This window comes from Rhinolophus sinicus, linkage group LG07 (genome assembly GCF_036562045.2).
Source record: "Rhinolophus sinicus isolate RSC01 linkage group LG07, ASM3656204v1, whole genome shotgun sequence".
In the NCBI taxonomy this organism is placed as follows: Eukaryota; Metazoa; Chordata; class Mammalia; order Chiroptera; family Rhinolophidae; genus Rhinolophus; species Rhinolophus sinicus.
The window spans coordinates 78,495,740-78,515,200 of record NC_133757.1 but is presented as its reverse complement, the minus strand read 5'-3'; the positions used below and the strand labels follow the sequence as shown (position 1 = coordinate 78,515,200).

Sequence of the window (19,461 nt, the reverse complement as noted above, 5' to 3'; positions counted from 1 at the left end):
ACACAGATGTGCAAGTGTTGGTGTGGACGTAGGTCTTCGTCCCATGGGCTGTGCATCTGAGGAGTAGACTTGCTGTGTCCTGTGGTAACTGTTTAACTTGTTCAGAAACTGTCACCCTCCGGATGTGTGTCAAATAGGAGCGTGACATGAGTTGAACTTCATGAAAAGGAGAGGAAGGAGCTCTTGGCAGCCGTGTGCAGAGAGGGCTTCGGACAGGGAGATCGGGGAGGAGGGTATAGTGGCGTCTCTGTGAGGTGACAGGCTGGGACCAGGGCCCTGCAGGTTGAGCTTCTGGAACTGGATCACAGAAGCGACAAGGGGGAGAGGGAAAAGGGGGGTCTGTGCAGAGGCTGTGACACGCCCCTGCCTGCCCTTCCGCTCCTTGGTGCTGCACTCAGGCCCTCCTCCAGCCCGTCCTGGCCCCCTGTGATCTCCCACAGTGTCCACCTGCCCAGCCACCCGTGCTGTCATTGGTCTGGTCCCCACACGCCCATGGCATTCCCCTTTCGGGGCTCTGTCCTTGCTTTCTCTTCTGCTGGCTGGGAACAGTTCCTTCACAGCGAGCAAATGTCTGGGGAAATGTCCACGGTTCATGTGGGGCCCACCTCGCCAGGTTGAGAGTGTCGTTTGAGGGCAGCCAGACAATCTGAGGGCCCACCTCCCATCCCCAGGCCTGCGACAGCTGCCGCCCAAGGCCCCAGTGGGGTCTTGGGGGCTCAGGGCAGGGCCAGGCAGGCCCAGGACCCTACTTTCCTGACTATGAAACTGCTTTCAGGGTTATTATGTAACTATGTCTAAAAAATGGAGCATAAAAGCTATTTTGGGTCTGATGTAATGAGGGCATCTCACTTTTGTCTTATCTTCCTGGGGCCCCTGCCATCCTGGGAGGAGGTGGCTAGTGTTGAAGGAGTTGTTCTTGGGAGGTGGTTTCAAACAGAACCCAAGCAAGGCTGGGTGTCATCCTGTGGACGCCGTGGTCCACAATCATTTGTTTGGCATTGGCCCGAGGCAGCGGCTGGTAGATCAATCACCGTGCGGTGCCCGGGTCCCAGAGGCCGGTGGGTGTCAGAAACTTGGCCGGATGTTCTCCAGGCGACTGGACTGAAGGAAGCAGGGAGAACTTCCCAGAAGCAGAGTCTAGGCCTGGCTGAGGGGCCTCTTACGGGGAGGGAGGCAGCCCTCCCCTTTCTCGTGGCTGGCATCCTCGCTGGTGGTTTGTGTTACCCAACTGTGATGAGATTTAAAATGCAACTGCAAAGGATGCTTTCCCTCGGCTACAAGTCGACGTGTGCTCACACGCCCCAGAAACAGTGTGTGCACCGAGGGGCGTGTTCAGTCAAGGCAGAGCAATGACAAGTTGCGGAGTTTTCGCCCTCTCCCCATGCACAGAACACTTGGACACACCCTCCCTGTCGCTTCTGCCCACTTCTGGAGGGCCCACCCAGAGCTGGGGTGCCCCTCCATACCCCTGAGTGTGTCAGGCAGACGTCTGTGACCCACTGTCCATATGTGAGATCCCACTCCCCAGGCCCGTCCTCTCTGACCTCTGCGGGGCTTCTGCGCTTCAGGCCTTCCTCTCCTTCCCCAGTTCTCTCCAGCTCGGGGTCCCTCTCCATGGCCTCCAGGGAGTCCCCATCCTCACAGAACCCCTCGCTGTACACATCATCAGGATGGCCTGCTGTGGGGTTCACATTGGTCTCTGTCCTGGAGAGGACAAACCAGGGGGTCTGGTTTCAGCCCTGAGCCCAGGCAGCTTGGTCACCCCAGTAATGTGGCGCTTCTTATGTTCCAAAGAATTTCTGCTGCGCCCTCTGTCCCACCCCCTGCATATTCTAGTGCCCAGCCCCACTTGGGGGCGTCAGTAGAAAGGGGGCAGCCCAGCCTTATCCCAGATCTGCCTCTGCCTGCACAGACCCATCTTGGCGGTGGTGCAGAAATCGCAGTAGGGGCAGCTTCCCTCCACCCCCCTCCCACCCTGTGTGTGGCGCCTCACTCCTCCGGGAGCCGAGGCCCCCCCTCCCCCCCCAGGCTCATCACTGCAGTGGCTCCAGCGCCTCGCTCTGCTGCCCGATGAAGCAGGAGCATCTTGGTACTAACATCTGCGTGTTGGACGGTCTCCCTCAGGAGAGTTTCCCAGAAGTGGGGTTACCAGGGCAGAGGGCAGGCTCCCAAAGGCCAGTGCCCAGTGGTACTGAAGATGCTGTGGGCCACCTGCCTCTTAGGGTCCTGGTCATTTCCACCGAGGTTGACGCAGGCCGGGCAGGGCCACGTGCTGGGCAGGCCTCACCCCGCAGCCCCTGGGTGACAGCAGAGGAAACAGGCTTGGGAGGGGAGAGCGCCGCCTGGTGGGCCCAGGAGAAGGCTGGGACTGGAGTTTGGGGGTGTTGCCACCGCGGGACGGTGCTTAGTGTGGGACTTGAAGTGACACAGGATTGGGTGACAGTGGCGGGTGGAAGAGTGCCCCCCCACCCCTCAATTCATGTCCAGCCAGTACTTAACGAATGGGACTTTGGAAATAGGGTTTTTGCAGATGTCATCAAGTCAGCATGTGGCCATTCCACGGGAGGGTGGGCCTTAGATCCAGGGACTAGTGTCCTGACAAGAAGACAGCAGAGACACACAAGGAGAAGGCCAAGTGAAGATAGGCAGAGATGGCAGGGATGTGTTTACAAGCCCAGGACAACACGGACTGACTGCTGGCAGCCACCAGAAGCCGATAGAGACGCCTGGGACACACTCAGAACCTGCAGAGGAACCAGCCCTGCCCAGGCCCTGGCCTCAGACTTCTGCCCCCCAAATCTGTGAGAGAATAAATTTCTGTTGTTTTAAGCCCCCTGGTTTGTGGTCATTTGTTCTGATCGCCCCAGGATACTCACACAGTACAGAAGAGTGGGGGGTGAACAGAGGGGCTCCAGGGTCAGGGTCCCCCTGTTCCTGGAGAAGCACTTCTCCCCCAGTGCCCCGCTACCCTCGAGGCTACCCAGGGGTGGGGACTGTGCACAGTTCTGCCCCCCATCACTTCTTTTTGTTTCTAGGCAAGAAACTTGATTAACCTTGTTCCAAACTTTAGTCCCAGGCTTCCTCAGCTTAATTAACCACACAGAATAAATTGTGAGCTGCAGTGTCCAAGGGGTTTGGACTTTAAAATATCAGAGGTCTCAATCTTAACCAGCTCCCCAAGCCAAGTAACGTGAGAATGTAGTTGTAGTATAAACAAGCAGCTCCAAGTCCCTTCTTTAAGTCTGAGCTTCTTGAGAAGTTCACTCGATTCTGTTTGCCTCATTCTTAGAAGCCCCTCTGGCCGCAAGCCCTCCAGCCCCATGGCCTCCCCAGCAGCACCTCCTGCAAGGCCAGGGCCAGCAGCCCCTGAGGAGGCCACGAGAGCTTCCTGAGGTCGCAGAGGAAATGGGGTGCCCTTGGTCATTTGGACAACCGTGCTGGGTGCCGGGGTCTGCCGCCTGCCTTGGGGGACACTGGGCCGCAGTGAGCACGCGCAGCCCTGCTGTGGGAACCTGGCGCTCAGGCAGACGGAGTAAGGACGGTGCCCATGTGCCGGGCACGTGGTGCCATTCCGGGTGGCCAGCGTCCTCTCCCGCGGACGCCAGGACATGGAACCAGGGGTCGCAGAGAGCTGAAATATAAAAAGCCACCTATCAGTCCAAGGCCGTCTATGACCTCCACCAGGTGATGCGAAAAGGTGGCCTGCGCCTCCAGTTGGCCCTGCTGGTATCTCTGGGCTTTGCCTTCAGGCCGTGTGTGGACTCTGCAAAGCATGGCCCCTGCTTCCCACTCAGGGTCCCTCACACCTCTCTCATACCCGCCAGGGCTTGTACAGGACAGGGGTGGGTGAACGAACACTGGACCCTCCCGGCCTGCCTCATAGTCTCCTGAGGACCCGACAGTGACATGTTGTGGCCCCAACGTCAGCATGTGGATGAGGGGATAGGGGGAAGCCGCGCCACTTACAGCCTTGTGGGTGCAGTGCCCTGAGACAGGCCAGAAGGAGGTGCGCAGCCAGGCTGAGCTCCATGCCCAGTGAGGCCCCGTATTCCCGTTGCTCCACCCAGTGTATTCAGAACCTTGGGGTGGGGTTGGTGTAAGATTGGGAAGGGGGTCCCCCTGGACCTTCCAGGGAGACGTGTCTTGGGAACAGGCCTTTTGGCGGCTACTAGTGTACTGAGACCACCACCCTCCCGCCCCACCTGGCGAGTCCACTGTGGGGTAACCAGCCCTTGGATCTCTGGTTGGCTGTTCAATTCCTGGTCTGGACTCCAGCATTGCCCTGCCTGCTACTCTGCAGTGATCGCCCATCAGAGCTGGCCTGGCCTCATCTCCCTCTTTCCTGGGCCTGGACTCTTACTAGCTCATTCTTCATCTTGGACTGTCAGCTTGAGGGTCCCTGTTGTTAGCTGTTCCCAGCTGCTCAGTCTTGGGGTCTTAAAACAACAGAAATTTCTTCCCTCTCAGTTGTGGAGACTAGAAGTCTGAGATCAGGCTGTGGGCAGGGTTGGGTCCTCCCGGGAGCCCTGAGGTAGAATCAGTCCCGGCCTCCCGCCTCGCTTCTCAGGGCTGTTAGCCACCCTTGGGTCTCCTTGTCTTGTGACTGCGTCACCTGATCTCTGCCTTCATCCCCGTCTATCTCTGTCCTCCTCTTACAAGGACACTAGTCATTGGATTTGGGGACCTCCCTAAATCCAGGATGACCTCATCTCCAGAGCCTTAACTAATTGCATCTGCAGAAACATTTCACATAAGTTCACATTCTGAGGTTCTGAGTGGGCATGGATTTTGGGGGACATTCGTCAGACGAGCACAGTTATGCAAGCTCTGTCCTTGCAGTGCCTGCGATGCTTTCCAGGAGCTCCCACCCATCCCCCAGCCCATGACCCCAGTGAGTAGGTGCCTCCCTTTACATTTGGGGAACTAATTCTGGAAATGCTGCCCACGATTTCTCCCCATCTTGTCTCGGCTGCCCAGAAGCCCTGGGGGAGCACATACCACTTGTCACCCCCACCTCACTGAGTCCCAGGCTCTCCAGGGCCAGGCCCAGAGAAAGCCCCTCCCCACAGGCTCCTGCCGGGTGAGTCCAGGGGTCCCTGGTCCTGGCTGGCTGTGAGGCGACTCTGAGCTTCCCAATTCTAGACACAGTTCTGGATGGTCAATTCCTGGGGTGGGCACTGGTGCCAGAGGTGCCCTCAGACGCCTGATGAGCATTGCCCTGGTCGTCAGGTTGTGCTGGCCCACTGGACAGACACAGGCAGGCAACATATCCCAGAGAGGGTGCCATAAATTGAATTGTATCCCCCAAATTCACATGGAGTCCCCCATTGTGACTGTATGTGGAGGTGCGGCCTGCGAGGAGGTGATTAGGTGAAATGAGGTTATGGGGGGGGGGGGGGTGTCCTGATCTGATAGCACAGGAGCCCTGATGAGAAGAGGAAGAGGAGAGAGCTTTTTCTGCACACACTCAAGGAAAGGCCACGTGAGGACATGGCAAGAAGGCAGCCATCTGCAACATTACCTGAACCTCACCCTGCGGACACCCTGGTCTCAGACTCCCAGACTGTAGAACCAAGAGAAATAAGTCTATTGTTTCAGCCGCCCAGTCTGTGGTACTTTGTTCCGGCATCCTGAGCTAAGACAGGGTTATTTTGGAAGGAGGGTTCAGGGAGGGCTTCCTGAGGAGGAAATCTATGAGCTGAAACCCTAGTGATGAGAAAGAACTCCATGGAAGGTTCCAGAAAAGGGTGGGGTGGGTGCAAGGGCCTTGTGGGCTACCAGTGGGAAGTTGGGTCTGGCCAAGAAAAGAGCCTGGATTGTAACCCAGGCCCCTCCCATCCCTAGCTGACCCCAGGGCAAGTCTGTCGCCCCTCAGTGCCTCAGTTTCCCCACTTGTAAAACAGAGGTCAAGCCGTGTCTCCCCCCTCAGAGCTGCTGCAAGGCCCCACTCAGGGTGGGCGCCTGGCTGGCTGGCAGGGCCGGGGTCTCATTCTCCAGGAGTGAGGCCCCCGTGAGCCAGCTGTGCTGCGCTCAGACCCCGAGGGACCCTTTACACATACCAGCCAGAAGGTTTGTGCTCAACAACTGCACCAACAGGGAAACAAACGTGCTCCCAGCAGACCCTCTGATTCCGCCGGGGCCGGGAACTTGGCAGCAAACACAGATCCTGATTAAAGGCATTCCAAGGCGCGCTCAGTGTTTGTGTATCTGGTTCTGTATTTACACTTTGGGAACGAGCTAGGAGGCAGCTGGGGAGTGTCTCAGTCAGCTGGGGGGCCGGGTGACTCAGTCTGGAATCCGTGCTCGGCCACACGCCTGTGACGCTTTCATTCATTCCCTCATTCATTCATTATTCCCTCCCTTGCTCGGCAGATGTGTTGTGAGAAACTCCAGTGTCCCAAGCGTGCTTCCGGGGTTTAGCCGAGCTCTCCTCACCGTGGAGCCCTCGGTCGGTGTGGGGGCTGGTCGTGGGGTAGGACCGGAGCAGCTACAACATTAATAAGAATTAAAATTGACCAAAGATCTAAATGGAGGAGCTAAATCGATAAAACTCCTCGCAAGAAGCATAGGTGTAACTCTTCCTGGCTTTGGATTAGGCAATGGGTTTTTAGATAAGGCGCTAAAAGCACAAGCAACAAAAGAAAAATAGATTAATTGGACTCTATCCACATTACAAATCTTTGTGCATCAGAGACTATCGGGAAAATAAAAAGAACCCATAGGATGGGAGAAAATATTTGCAAACCCTATAGCTGATAAGTGATTAACATCCAGACTACATAAGGAACTTTTACGACTCAACAAGAAAAAGACAACCCAGTTTAAAAATGCACGGAGGATTTCACTGACATGTCTCCAAAGATGATACACAAATGGCCAAGGAGCCATGAAAATGTGCTTCCCATCACTAGTCACCAGGGCAGAATGCAAATCAAAACCACGTGGAGATACCATGTCACACCCGTCAGGATGGCTACTATCAAAACAACAGAAACCAACAAGTGTGGGCGAGAATGTGGAAAAATGGGACCCCTCGTGTATTGTCGGTAGGAATGTAAAATGGTGCAGCCCGCTGTGGAAAAGAGTATGGCCATTCCTTAAAAAATTAAATGTAAAGTTATATGACCTAGTCATTCCACTCCCAGGAGACTTGCAAACAGGGACTTGTACACCTTTACCCACAGCGTTACTGTTCACAATTGCCAACGAGGTGGAAACAACCCAAGTGTCCCATGAGTAGATGAAGGGTAAATACTATGTGGTCCATTCACACGGTGGAACATTATTCAGGCCTGAAAAGGAGTGAAGCACGGACACACTACAATGTGGGTGCAAACCTAGGAAACATGATGCTGAGTGAAAGAAGCCAGACAAAAAAGGCCACATAGTGTGTGACTGCACCTATCTGAAATGTGCAGAACAGGCAAATCCCTAGAGACAAAGTAGATGAGTGGCTGCCGGGCTGGGGAAGCAAGATGGAGAGTGTCTGCTCATGGGGGTGGGGTTTCCCTGTGGGGCGACGGAAATGTTCTGGAACTAGATGGAGGTGATGATTGCACAACATTGTGAACATACTACTAGATTCCACTGACCTGTGCATGTTAAAATGATTTGTTTTATATTACGTGAATTTTGCTTCGATAAAAAAGAAAAGTTTTAAAAGAGAGAAAAGCCATTCCCAGCTGGCACCTCCAGGCACAGCCATCTCCCCCAAAGCCTGGGTTTCCGTTCTTTTCCAGAATGGGTAGGGGAGGCGTGAGGAAAGACAGCATGGTCCATGGACACGTGGCATGGGTTGTCACTGCTGTCTGTCACAGCCATGGGGTGGGGGTTGGGGAGTCCCCAGTCGGAGCTGATGGCCCATGGCCCTCTTGTCCCTGGAATGACTCTGCCCAGGGTGGTCAGTGCCATACTCCGTGGCCTCAGTTAAATGTCCACAGGCATGCACATGTCACTTCAACTGAGTAACGCAGGGGGCCTGGTGTGGAAAATTGAGCCCAGGAGGGGCTGTGTGCCCTCCTCAAACTCACCATCTGCTGCCCGAGCTGAGACCGGGGGGTTCTCTTGGGGCCAAGCCTGGAAGGGAACCTGGAGGGACTCAGCCAGACAAACTGGATGCATGCCCAGAGAGCAGTGGCCTTGGAAAACCCACGGCAGCTCCACAAGACTTAGTATTAGATCCTTTCAGGGGTTCTTGGGTGCTCCCTGTGCATACCCCAATAGCTGCTGGAACAATTGGAGACCCCAGCGAATCCCCAATCTCTCCCTCCCAGGGAAACCCCCAAGGGGGCTCAGGTCCCAAGCAGTGCTTGGTCCCGGAAGCATTGTGTGCTCAAGCTGGTGAGGGGGCAGCGTGTGCTCTCTGCCTCCCTCTCATGGGTGGTTCTCAGGTTGAGCCCCAGGCTGGGCACATGCTGCTTCTGTACTTGGACAGCTGTCTGTTCCCGGGGCCTCAGTTTTCCTGAGGTCAGGGGCAGGGGTCCCATGTGGGCACTGGAGAAACGTGGTCCCTGCTTGGGGTCCTGAGTGCATCCAGCTCTTGTTCCTGCGCTCACATGTCACTCGTCACTTGTTTCCCGTGTGTGCCAAGCTCTTCCATTGTGCCAGAGTCCTCGTGGGGCCAACAATCTGACGGGAGAAGACAGGCAGATCTTGGTCCAGTGGTTTTGGATAGTGAGCTGCAGAGGAGGGACTCCAAAGGGGTGAGGTGCTCAGTGCTGGGCTAGCCCGGCGTGCAGAGCCTCCTGGAGGAGGGGGCAGCAGTGCAAAGGGCTCAGGGCAGGGACCTTCTCAGCTGGTGGAGCCCAGTGGTCAGGGAGAACAGAGGGCCAGACCAAGCAGCCTTCATGGTGAGGGGGGGAAACTAAGGCCCACGTGTATCACTGGGCTTCCTCCTGGCCCCTGGCCTGACCCGGCTTTGCAGGACAGAGCTCAGCCTTCAGCATGTCTGCTCCCCTTCATCTCATTAGAAGGCCAGCCAGTTGCCATGGCAATTGCTGACTGGCCTGACCAAGGCTGGCTCATCTAGAGAGTAAGGCCAGGGAGGGGCTGGCGGGTGGGGGTGTTACCGCATCCTGTGCTGGGGTCCCTGAGAACTGGGGGCTGCTCTGAAGTAGTGGCTGTGTCTATCACACCACGTCTTCCCAGGGCCACTGTTCCCTGGCCTTGTAGTCCCCACTCCTCCCAGCCCCGTGGATGCTGTCAGGATGGGGGGATGTGCCCAGCAGGAGCTTGGGCACTGACATGCTGGGGACGTGCACTGTGCTAGGCCACCCCACCCCTGCAGGGTCCTGTCAGCAGGGCTGGGCCGAGGGAGACCAGGGAAGCCCCCCATTTACTCAGGGCTCTGCAGGGGAGTCGGTGTCAGGTGGGGACTGGGGCAAAGGACTTCATGTATGACGGGGCTTAGAACAGGATGTGTCGGGGTGGGGGGCCCTGTCTGGAAACGAGGGGCCCAGGAGTGGGGCAAGGAAATGGGAGGGGAAACTGAGGGCCAGGGAAAACCGAGGGCCAGAAAGGGGCTGTGGCCCTCTAGAGCCACATGGTACCCGAGAGGTAGAAGCAGTACCTATTCCTGCCACGTGGCTCACGCACAAAGAGGTCGTGGGGTGGGTCTCGGGTCCAGGCAGAGGTGGGGGCCCTGGCCTGTTTAGTCCCTCCTTACTGGGGTGGGGGAACACAGCAGAGTATTCGAGTCAGAGACAGACCCTGGGTTGGGCTCTGAAGATGCTGAGAACCACTCGGGAAGGAATGGATCAAGGTCCACCTCCCTCCCAGCTCCACGCAGCTCTCAGGAAACAGCTGTTTACCTGGGTGAGGTGCTCCACCCGGTGGGCAGGCGGCCAGTTCTCTGGCTTCACTTCCCCTCCGGTGTCCGAGGCCCCCCAGGAAGCTGGGCCGGCTTGAGGGAACAGGCGGTATGGGCGGCCAGCTGGCGGAAGCTGCCAGGAGCTGTTTGTGAGGGAACGTGAGCGGCCTTGTTGTGTACACAGCGTCGACCCTAGCAACCACCCCAGCCCTGGGAGCGGACGCCACCCCTCCCCGCATGCCCGGTCACCACCCCTGTCAGGATGCCTGCCTCCCACAGTGGTGTGACGGACTATGGGTGGTGCTGCACGGGTCGGGGCATCTGCCGTTGTTCCCGAAAACTGGAATTGGCTGATTGAGAGAGAAGAGGCAGATCCCAGGCCAGGTACAGGCAGCCGTGGCCAGTCACAGAGCCCCAGGCTCCTGCTTCTGAGGCCTGCCCCGGCAGGAAGAGTCCCTATTTAAGTGATGGGTGGAGGACTATGAGGGATACGGCCAGCCTGGATGAGGGCCATCCACTGGGCCCAGGGCATTATTGTGTGGTGGGGGGACAGGTAGGAGTTTGGGGCCATGGGCAGGACCCTTGAACTCAGGTGGGGTCTGGCAGACCTGCTCATCCTGTGTGTGCTGCCGGAGAAATCCACATCCTGCACTTTGAAAGCCAGCGCTGCGCTTCTGAGCCAGCCCCTCCAATTCAGGCCATTGGAAAGAAGATTTCTCTTGTGTCCGGGCGTCAATTCGCAGCCTCTGGCCCTCATGCTGGAACGCAGCCTTTGGCTGCAATGAGAAACGGCTCCCCTGGGTGGGTGAGGGGCCGCCTCCTCAGGCTGTAGGCTCCAGGCCTGCGCCATACTCTTGCTCATTCACAAACATGTCAGCCAGCAAGGAAGGCCCCCCCAAGTTCACGGAGGCCTCGGGAGGGCCTGCCAGGGCACCTCGATTTTGCTGTTTTGGGTGATGAGACACCAGCTCCTTCTAGAATCTGAGTAATCACGGGGTCTCACACCTTTTGCGACTGGTGCCACTGACCCCACTGCTTGGGTTCTTTCCAGGCCCTTGGGGGTGGCACTCTGCAGTTTGTGCTTGGGAGGACCCCCGAACCCCTGCTGTAGCTGCCAGTTTCTCTTGCAGCTCCAGCTCCAGAAGTCGCAGTATCTACAACTGGGCCCAAGCCGCGGCCAGTATTACGGCGGGTCCCTGCCCAATGTGAACCAGATCGGAAGTGGCACTGTGGATCTGCCTTTCCAGGTAAACCCCCTTCCCCCACTGCCTCTCTCAGGGAGCTTCCCCTAGCCTCCCACCTGGGGTGCATCCACTCTGGGCAGGCGTGTGTGTGTGATGGCTGCTGTGGACAGCTAGGGTCAGCAGACAATTGCCGCAACCCTCCCCTCCACCCCCGCCTACTCCTTTCCTGCTCCTGGGATGGGATGGCTTGGCCAGGCCTCGCCCAGATCGCTCCCCCACTCCCCCCCCGCCAGTCCCCTGTCAGCAGACCCTGCAGCAAGGCCCCAGTCTGGCCACAAGTGTTTCGGCAGCCGCTACACCTGTTGGCCGGCTGTGCGGCAGCGGGAACCGCTTGGGGCCTCTGGGGCTTGGCTCCGTCAGCCGCACTAATCCGCAAGCCCAGCGGTTCTCAGAAGGAGGCCCCTCAGCCTGACCCCACTTGTCTGCAAACGTTTCTTGGCAGAGACCCACACAGTGCAGCTCCTGCAGGCCGCGGGGCCGCCGTGCACGTCCTTATCATAAATAATAAGAGATAAGGCCCACCGCCTGGGCGCAGGGCCATCCTCTTCCCCTGGGCTGTGCCCGACCCTAGTTTGCAGGTGGCAAGGTGGGCTGGGGAGCTGGGGCTGAGAGCTGGGCCACCCCCAGCACCGTGTTGGCTCTGCAGGGACAGGTCCACGGATGGCCACACTTCTGCCCCATTGCTGGGCCAGGGCCCCAGAAACAGCCACATCTGTCCACATGCTGATAGGCCAGGTGGCGCCGGGCCTGTTCCTCAGGGAGCTCATTCCCCACCCAGCCACCTGAGTCACTCCCCAGCTCCTTTTCCTGCCGTGATGCTACTGCTGGGATGCAGCAGGCCACCAGCCAGGGTCCTCCCAGCTCAGCTCTAGGACCCTGGGCCATGGCCCTCCTCAGACAGCCTTCTCATGGGAGCAGATGTGTGGGGCCGTCACAGTGACCAAAAGCCAACCTCTTTGTCAGGGCACTTCTGAGTTGGGGTGCTCCCCCTCCTGCCCTCCCCAGCTCTCCCCTTGCCTGGTCTTCCTGTCCCCTTCTCCTTCGAGGAGACTTTGGGCACTCCAAGCTCGCCCTGCCTGGGCTGGCATGGAGCTCCTGGGGCTGAGGGTACAGGGACCTGTCAGGGTCCTGGGGGACCAGGTGAGGCCAGAGCATCTCAGAGTTTTGGTTCTTTGCATTTCCAGCCCAGCGGATTTCTGGGGGAGGCCTTGGCAGCGGCTCCTGTCTCTCTGGTAAATGAGCCCCTGGGCTGAGGCCTTTGGTGTCCCCAGCGTGGCTGCCCCTGTGGCCTGGTGGGAGGTGTCCTGTCCACCAAATGGAAATGGATTCAATCTACACCCCCCCGTCTGGGGATGTGTGTGCGATTGTGTGGAGAGACCCTGCCCGGGGGTCTGAGCATGCGCGCCCACGCTGCATGGTTGTCCCGTGACAGGCGTACGCGTGTGCGTGTGCGTGTGCGCGGGTCCAAGGTGTGGCCTGCGAGCTGCTCTCTGTCTCTGACTCTGCTTCAGCCGCCTCAGTTTTCCCTCCGCCTTCCAGGCATCTCTAGGAGGAGGTTAGCGGCCCCTGCCCTCTGGTGTCCCTGCCGGATTGTGAGGTTCCCTCCCTCTCTCAGTCATGGCCGTCTTCTGGCCCTAAACCAGCAGGGTCCTTGCTGAGTCAGAGAGAGAGGTGTCCCCGACCATGGGAGAGCAGTCAGCCCTGAACACCAGCTGAGGCATTCGGTGTGGGTGGGAAGAGCAGGATTCCAGCCATGGCAATCTTCTGGAGGAAAATCGCTTTTTGCCTGGCTGCCCAGAGAAGACAGAAGGGCCCGAGGACCAGATGGCTGGGCAGCAGGACAGGCTGCATCCAGAGCTGGCTAAGGCTGCCAGTCTCACCCCATTCAGATGGCGAGGAGCCCCCTGGCGCCAGGGACGGCAGAGAGCAGGCTCCTGGGGGCCTCAGAAGCATGGAGCCAGGAGAGGGAGCAGGGCCTGGCCGGGGGCCTCATGCCAGCCCCAGGTGCTGGAAGGAAACCCTGTCCTGCCACGCCATGGGCCAAGGGCTCCAAAATGTGCCTGCACGTGGCTCTGGGTGGTACTGGGATGTGGTGGGGAGGGTGCTGCGGGCCACGTCTTAGTCAAGACTAGCCCGGGGCTCAACAAGGAGCCTCTGGGGAGTCAGCACTTGGCCAGGTGGGCCCCTCAACGTCCTCAGCTGGAAACCCCGGGCTGTCTCTTGGCAGCCCCTCCAGGAATGACGTAGGTGGGGAGAGGAGGCCGGCCAGGCCCGAGAGAGAAGGCAGAAGCCTGTCTGTACCTGGTGAGGCTGGGGGGTGCTCGGCTGTCTGCACCCCTGGCACCCCAGCCAGCACCAGCCCTGAGCTTGTGCCATTCTGCCTGGCCCGTGCATGCTGGCCACACTGCACGCCTGTCGCCCGGGGTCCCCAGCTCGCCCCAACCACCGCAGTGCTCGGAGGCCAGGGGCCAGCTGAAAGAGGAAGCCTATCTGGGCTGCAGGGTGGTGACCGAGGGAGTCTCGGGAGTAGGGGACCCTAAGGTCAGATCCTGGGGGGCAGGCCACAGCTGATAACCATTTTGTGGGTTTCTCGTTTTTTCCCATTTCTTCCCCTGCCCTCCCCGGCCCCCTCCCCACATCCAGACACCCTTCCAGTCCTCAGGCCTGGACACCAGTCGGACCACCCGGCACCATGGGCTGGTGGACAGAGTGTACCGGGAGCGCGGCCGGCTCGGCTCCCCGCACCGCCGGCCCCTGTCGGTGGACAAACACGGACGGCAGATATCCTTTCCCCGGAGGACTCAGGCAGGGAGCCTGGGCCCTGTTGGCGACTGCAGGACCCTGAGTTCATCTAGCTGATGGAACTGCCAGCTCTGGGGATGGAGCAGGGCCTCCCCAGTGGACTTCCCAGAGGAGGCAGTGAGGCAAGCAGAGGAGCCTTTGGCCAGGCAGGGACTGGGGGGCACGGGGAACAAGAATGCAGAGGTAGCCGCTGGAGTACGCAGCCTGACGGGAGAGTTGGGGCAGGTGACGCCAGGTCATATTGCACTTGGGCACCCAGCTGGGCAGTGGAGCCCAGGAAGGCTGTGAGCCATGTGCCCACATGTCAGGGCCATGTTGATGGAGCCCTCTAGCTTCTCGGCACCATATAGAGGACAGCCCAGCTGAGGCAGGGGCGTTGAGGGGTCCAAGCCAGAACTGGACAGATCTGAAGACAAAGCCCGAGTCCGTACCATGGCCAAGCAGAGAGATCATCAGGACCCCCCCAGACCCGGCGCCTCTCAGTGCTTGGCCAGCGCCCCCCAGCCCCCCAAGTCTGAGCACTGCTCTGAGACGCCTTGCTTTCTAGAACAGAGAAGCCTGTTCTTTCCCAGTTCTGATTTCCATGGCAAAGGGAGTCTGACTAGCTGAGCCCCAGATGGAGCCCACGGGCCCCAGGCGCTGCCTCACCAGTCCAGAATTCAGTCAAGACCCAGGTCAGCTGAACTAGACTCCCCGCCACCCCCGTGGGCCCCCGATTCTTGTAAGGGGTACAGCACACATGTGCGTATGCAGGAGGTGAGTGCTGAGTGCTAGGTGGATGGGGCCGCCCCCAAGGCCGCTTGCAGCCAGGCAGGAAAGCCCCACTCTCCCACCCCCGCCAGTCTTGCGGCCCCAGCTGTTTGTAGGCTCCCAGCATCCTGGCCACCAGGTTTCTGGGGCTCGGGTGGGGCCTGAGCCGACAGTGCCATCCCCTTAACTCACACTCAAGTGGACAGCTGCCCTTATGGCACCGTGTACCTCTCGCCGCCCGCGGACACCAGCTGGAGAAGGTCAGTGACCCAGAGCTTGCCCGCAGCCCCCCCACTGGAAACAACCACACTCCTCGTGGTCGTGCTTAGAAAACTAATACAGAGTCACTTTCAAACGGCATAACTGAGAAGCATCCGGAAGTTCCTAGGAATCAGCTTGTCTTTTTTCTTGTCTTTTTTAAGCAAAATTGGGATTATGTTGGCTATTCAGTGTTGTAGCTTGCTTTTTTCATTTGATGTTGTAGTTTTCCACATTGCTAAACAGTCATGAAAATGTGATTATAAAAGTATTATACGTTTATTACTAGAAGATTAGGAAAATACATAAATGTTCCCAGGAGAGATAAACAACGCCCACCCTGCCATCATTAGACCTAGAAAGGTCTAAAATAACAGTAACGGAGTTAATATAAATACCTACAATAATAGAGGTGATGGCTGCACACCAGTATGAATACTCTTCATGCCACAGAAGGATACACTATAAAATGGTTAAAATGGTAAATTTTATGTTACACATAATTTACCACACACAGAAAATATAAGGTCAGACAATTAAGTTCACGAACTCATCCTAGAAAAAGTGCTACATACCTCATTGCGTAATATCACTATGGTCACCTTCAAAGTACTCCCCTTGGGAAGCTATGCACCGACCCCAGCTCCTAGTCCACCCTTCAAAGCAATCTTGGAACTCTTTTTCTGGAATGGCCATCAGAGCTGTCGTCATATTACCCTTGTCATCAAAGTGTCCTTTCAATATTTCCCTGATCTTCAGGTAAAGAAAGAAGTCATCGGGGGCCAGATCAGGTGAGTAGGGAAGGTGTTCCAATACAGTTATTTATTACTGGCTAAAAACTCCCCTACGGACAGTGCCATGTGAGCTGGTGCATTGTCGTGATGCAAGAGCCATGAATTGTTGGTGAAAAGTTCAGGTCATATAGCTTTTTCACGCAGCCTTTTCAGTGCTTCCAAATAGTAAACTTGGTTAACTGCCCAGTTGGTACAAATTCATAATGAATAATCCCTCTGATATTAAAAAATGTTAGCAACATCGTTGCAACAAGTTCGTGAACTTAATTGTCATATCTCATATGTACATGTGTAGGTGATTTCAGTACAAAAACACCAAAAGTAATAGAAAACTATTAAAATATATATATATACTTATATATGTGTGTATATAATACAATACGTAATATATATAATATATTCAGTAACATAATTAATTCAACAACTAAGCACATATCGTACATATATCAAGCTCTATTAACCATCACATATATTAACTGATATAAAACGCAGAGTGTTGTGGAGTAGGTGCTGTTGTTTTCCCCATTGTAGACAGAAGGAAATTGAGCACAGAGAGGTCAGATTAGTTGCTCAGAGACACACAAGTGGTGGGGGACAGGGCCCCAACTGAGTCCTCAACTGCTCGGCTGGCGCTGGGGTCGGAGACTGGCCTGGTCCTTTGTAACCTATTCTCCCTGAGCTAAGTTTCCTCCATGTCACTTTCAGTGGCTGAGACATCCTCGCTGGGTACATGCAGCTCTTATTCTCATCCCCACAGAACCAGCCGAGTAGCTGGACCTACGCTTTATACCATTGGGAGCCCCACAGTGTCCTGGGCAGCTGAGGGTGATCTGGGGACCCACCTTCCAGGCACCTCGCTGGGGGCAGATTGGGTGACCCTGTCCCTGGGGCAGAGGGCGGAGCTCCTGGCAGCATTTGGGCTGATTAGAGCAATGCCATTCCTGCACAGCCTTCCCCCTAGGAGCTGCATTCCTTCTAGGGCCTTCTCTGAGCCTCATGTCACTGCCTCCCCTTCTTGCCCATCACACCTGGTTTGTACCCGAGTGTCCCAGAGCCAGGGTTGCACATTGGTTTTCGTCACCAGAAGGGGATCCAGTGATGGGCTGGGAGGCCCGTACCCCCAGGGCTGGGCCACTGTGGGACCATTTGGCCTCCTCTAGAGAGGGTTTCAGCAGGAAGGCTCTGTCCTTTACCGACAGCTGAGAAGTACACGAAGGAGTCAGGGATGGGCAGGGTCGGGTTAGGATGGACAGAGGGACATCCCTGCTGCTAACAGGCTTTGCAGACAAAAACCGTGGTCACCCCTATGGTTCTTTGGAAGACCATGGTCAGGTGCCACAGCTCACAAAAATGACCCCTGACTGCTCCCCTGTCCCATCGGGGACGTCTGGGATGAGTGGAACCAGGACTGTCCCTTTATCACCCTTGGGGCCCAGGGGACCATGTCCCTTTATCATGGTCTCTCTCCTTTTCCCAGGACCAATTCTGATTCTGCCCTGCACCAGAGCACAATGACACCCACCCAGCCAGACCCCTTCATGGGCGGGTCCCAGGACGCACACCAGAAAAGAGGTATGAGCAGAGCGCGCGGGCCCCTTTGCTCGGGTCAGACAAGTCCAGCAGCGGCCCCTGTGCTCCCAGAGGTCACAAGCTCAAGATCTGTGGGTGAAGGAAGACTCAGTGGGTGCTGTAGGACAAGGGGAGGGACACAGGGAAACTTTTCAGAGATGGTGCTATTTGAATTGGAGTTCTGAAGCGTGTGTAGAAGTTTTCTCGGCAGAGAAAACAGCCCCTGAGAACACCCATTGGCTTCAGTTCATGGATTCAGGGCATGGCCACACAGTGTGGGTGCCCTGCAGGTTCTTTCAGATGGAGCGGGCAGCAAGCTCAAGGCAAGGGGCAGCTATCAGCTCGTACCGGCCCAGGCCAGAGCGAGATGTGCAGCTTGAGGCGCAGCCTGGCCCAGGGCTTCACACCTGATCATTTCCCAGCTCTGCTACTCACAACCCTCCCGGTTCAGAGCCCTGGGGCCCATCCTGGCCATGGTGGGTGGGAAAGAGACCAGCTCTTTCTCAGCTCGTGCCCAGAGCTCCTCTCCGTCTGGGCCATGCACATGGCTTTGTAGCTGGCGGGTCTGTGCCCGGGCCCCCAGCCCCTCTTCAGAGCCGGACACAGAAGCAGAGTCCCTAGGACCTTCCAGGAGGGCACCTGCCATCTTAAAAACTGGGGCAGCGTCACCCAGAGAGGGGTGCACAGTGCTGTGAGGCCAGCTTCACGAAGCCCCACTGGGACCTGATCTGCCCCGAGACACTAACACTAGAGAATTAATCACATGCAGTTAAGGCCGAACCACTCACCGCTGGTAGCAGTTCTCTGTGCGAGCGTGTAAACACACCAGGGAGATTCTGTGGACAGGAGGATTGTTCACCAGAACTTTACCCCTTGTGGGGTGGCTCTCTGCATTCCATCCTCCCGGCACCCCAGCTCATCGGGCAGTGAAGGTGAGATTACAGAAGGAACTGTCTCCGAATAAAAGCCAGGATTCCAAATGCCCAGGGGTGATGAGGACACAGTGCCTGGTGCTTCCCTCGTTTTCCCTATGTTGGGGACAGTTCTGAGGTGGCCATCCCCCTGGCAGGTCCCCCAGGAAGGTGGGGGCTTTTGGGGTCAGCGGGTGGGCAGGCATCACCATCTCCTGGGACTCTTGGTGACTGCAAGCCCCAGATTCCTGGCAGCTCAGAGTCCAGTTGTCCTTGGGGTAGGGGTAGGGGAGACATGTCATCTGTTCTCATTCCTCTAAGAAGGGCCCATATGGTGATGGGTCAAGGCTTAGCCTGACTGCCCTCCACCCCACAGCCCAGCTCCTCCAGGTTTCGAGATGGAGGAGTTGACCCACCTGGCTGCTTATGGCTCTATTGCCAGTGAAAAACTAAACCTCCAATAGGCATGAAGAAATTGGGTCTCATCAAGAAAATGTTTAATCTCCCTTACCAAAAGATCCCAGGACAGGGGCCTTCAGCTGCAGCTGCTTCCAGGGCCTCAAGTGATGCCTGTCTGGTCCCTCAGACCTTCCCTCCTCTCTTCCCCTCCTCCCTACCTCGGGGCTGGCTGCTGTGGTGACTAATTCGTGGGGCCACTGCTACAATGGTGGATGTACCCAACCTGGCTGACATTGAATAATGTGTCCCAGGCCCCTGGGCAGACAGCCCAAGAGGGAGAAGCAGGTGTCCATAGGATGGTGGCCACTCACAGGAGGCGGGGAGAGGTTCTTAGCTATTCTCTGTCGCCCGAGGCCTCCAAAGCCCAAATCGGTCCAGTTGGGAGGCCGAATCAATGCATGTCTTCAGCTCCAGAGCTTTCGTTTTCATTTTTAAGTCACGTGTTCTCTGACTTACTGTTTTTAAATGAAACCCTTTTTGTCCTTTAGTATACTCCCCAGAAGTCACTGTTGGAGCAGTTCTGCTCCCATCACGGTTGTGACTGTTAGGTCAGGGAATGCTCTCCTGGTGCTGCCAGGTAGCTGCAGACATGCCTTTTCTGACTCTCCTTCTCCCTCCACTCCACCTCAGTCTTACTACTAACAGTTCCAGGAATGGAGGAGACCACATCAGAGACAGACAAGAACCTTTCCAAGCAAGCGTGGGACACCAAGAAGGTAAGAGCCTGTGGGCTTTCGAAAGAGGTTTCCCTTTTGATCTTTTTTGTAAGCATAGCCATGTAACGGTGGTGAAACAGCACACTGGGCGGCTTCCCCCTCCCTGAAGTAAGACCCTCACTCAGATTTGACAACTCATGTCGGCTGATT

At 56.9% G+C, this 19,461-nt stretch overlaps 1 protein-coding gene across 7 annotated transcripts in view; it reads left to right on the top strand.

Moving 5' to 3' along the window:
- Positions 1-19,461, top strand: part of CRTC1 (CREB regulated transcription coactivator 1) — a 56,790-nt gene that overhangs the window by 16,183 nt on the left and 21,146 nt on the right. For 5 of the 7 annotated variants that reach the window (XM_074337830.1, XM_074337829.1, XM_074337828.1 and 2 more), the window contains exons 2-7: positions 10,939-11,055; positions 12,237-12,284; positions 13,696-13,833; positions 14,803-14,864; positions 17,134-17,228; positions 19,226-19,311. In XM_074337830.1, the coding sequence (XP_074193931.1) occupies positions 10,939-11,055; positions 12,237-12,284; positions 13,696-13,833; positions 14,803-14,864; positions 17,134-17,228; positions 19,226-19,311 (546 nt within the window). The remainder of the gene's footprint in view (positions 1-10,938; positions 11,056-12,236; positions 12,285-13,695; positions 13,834-14,802; positions 14,865-17,133; positions 17,229-19,225; positions 19,312-19,461) is intronic. The other 2 variants (XM_074337826.1, XM_074337831.1) reach the window with 1 other exon arrangement.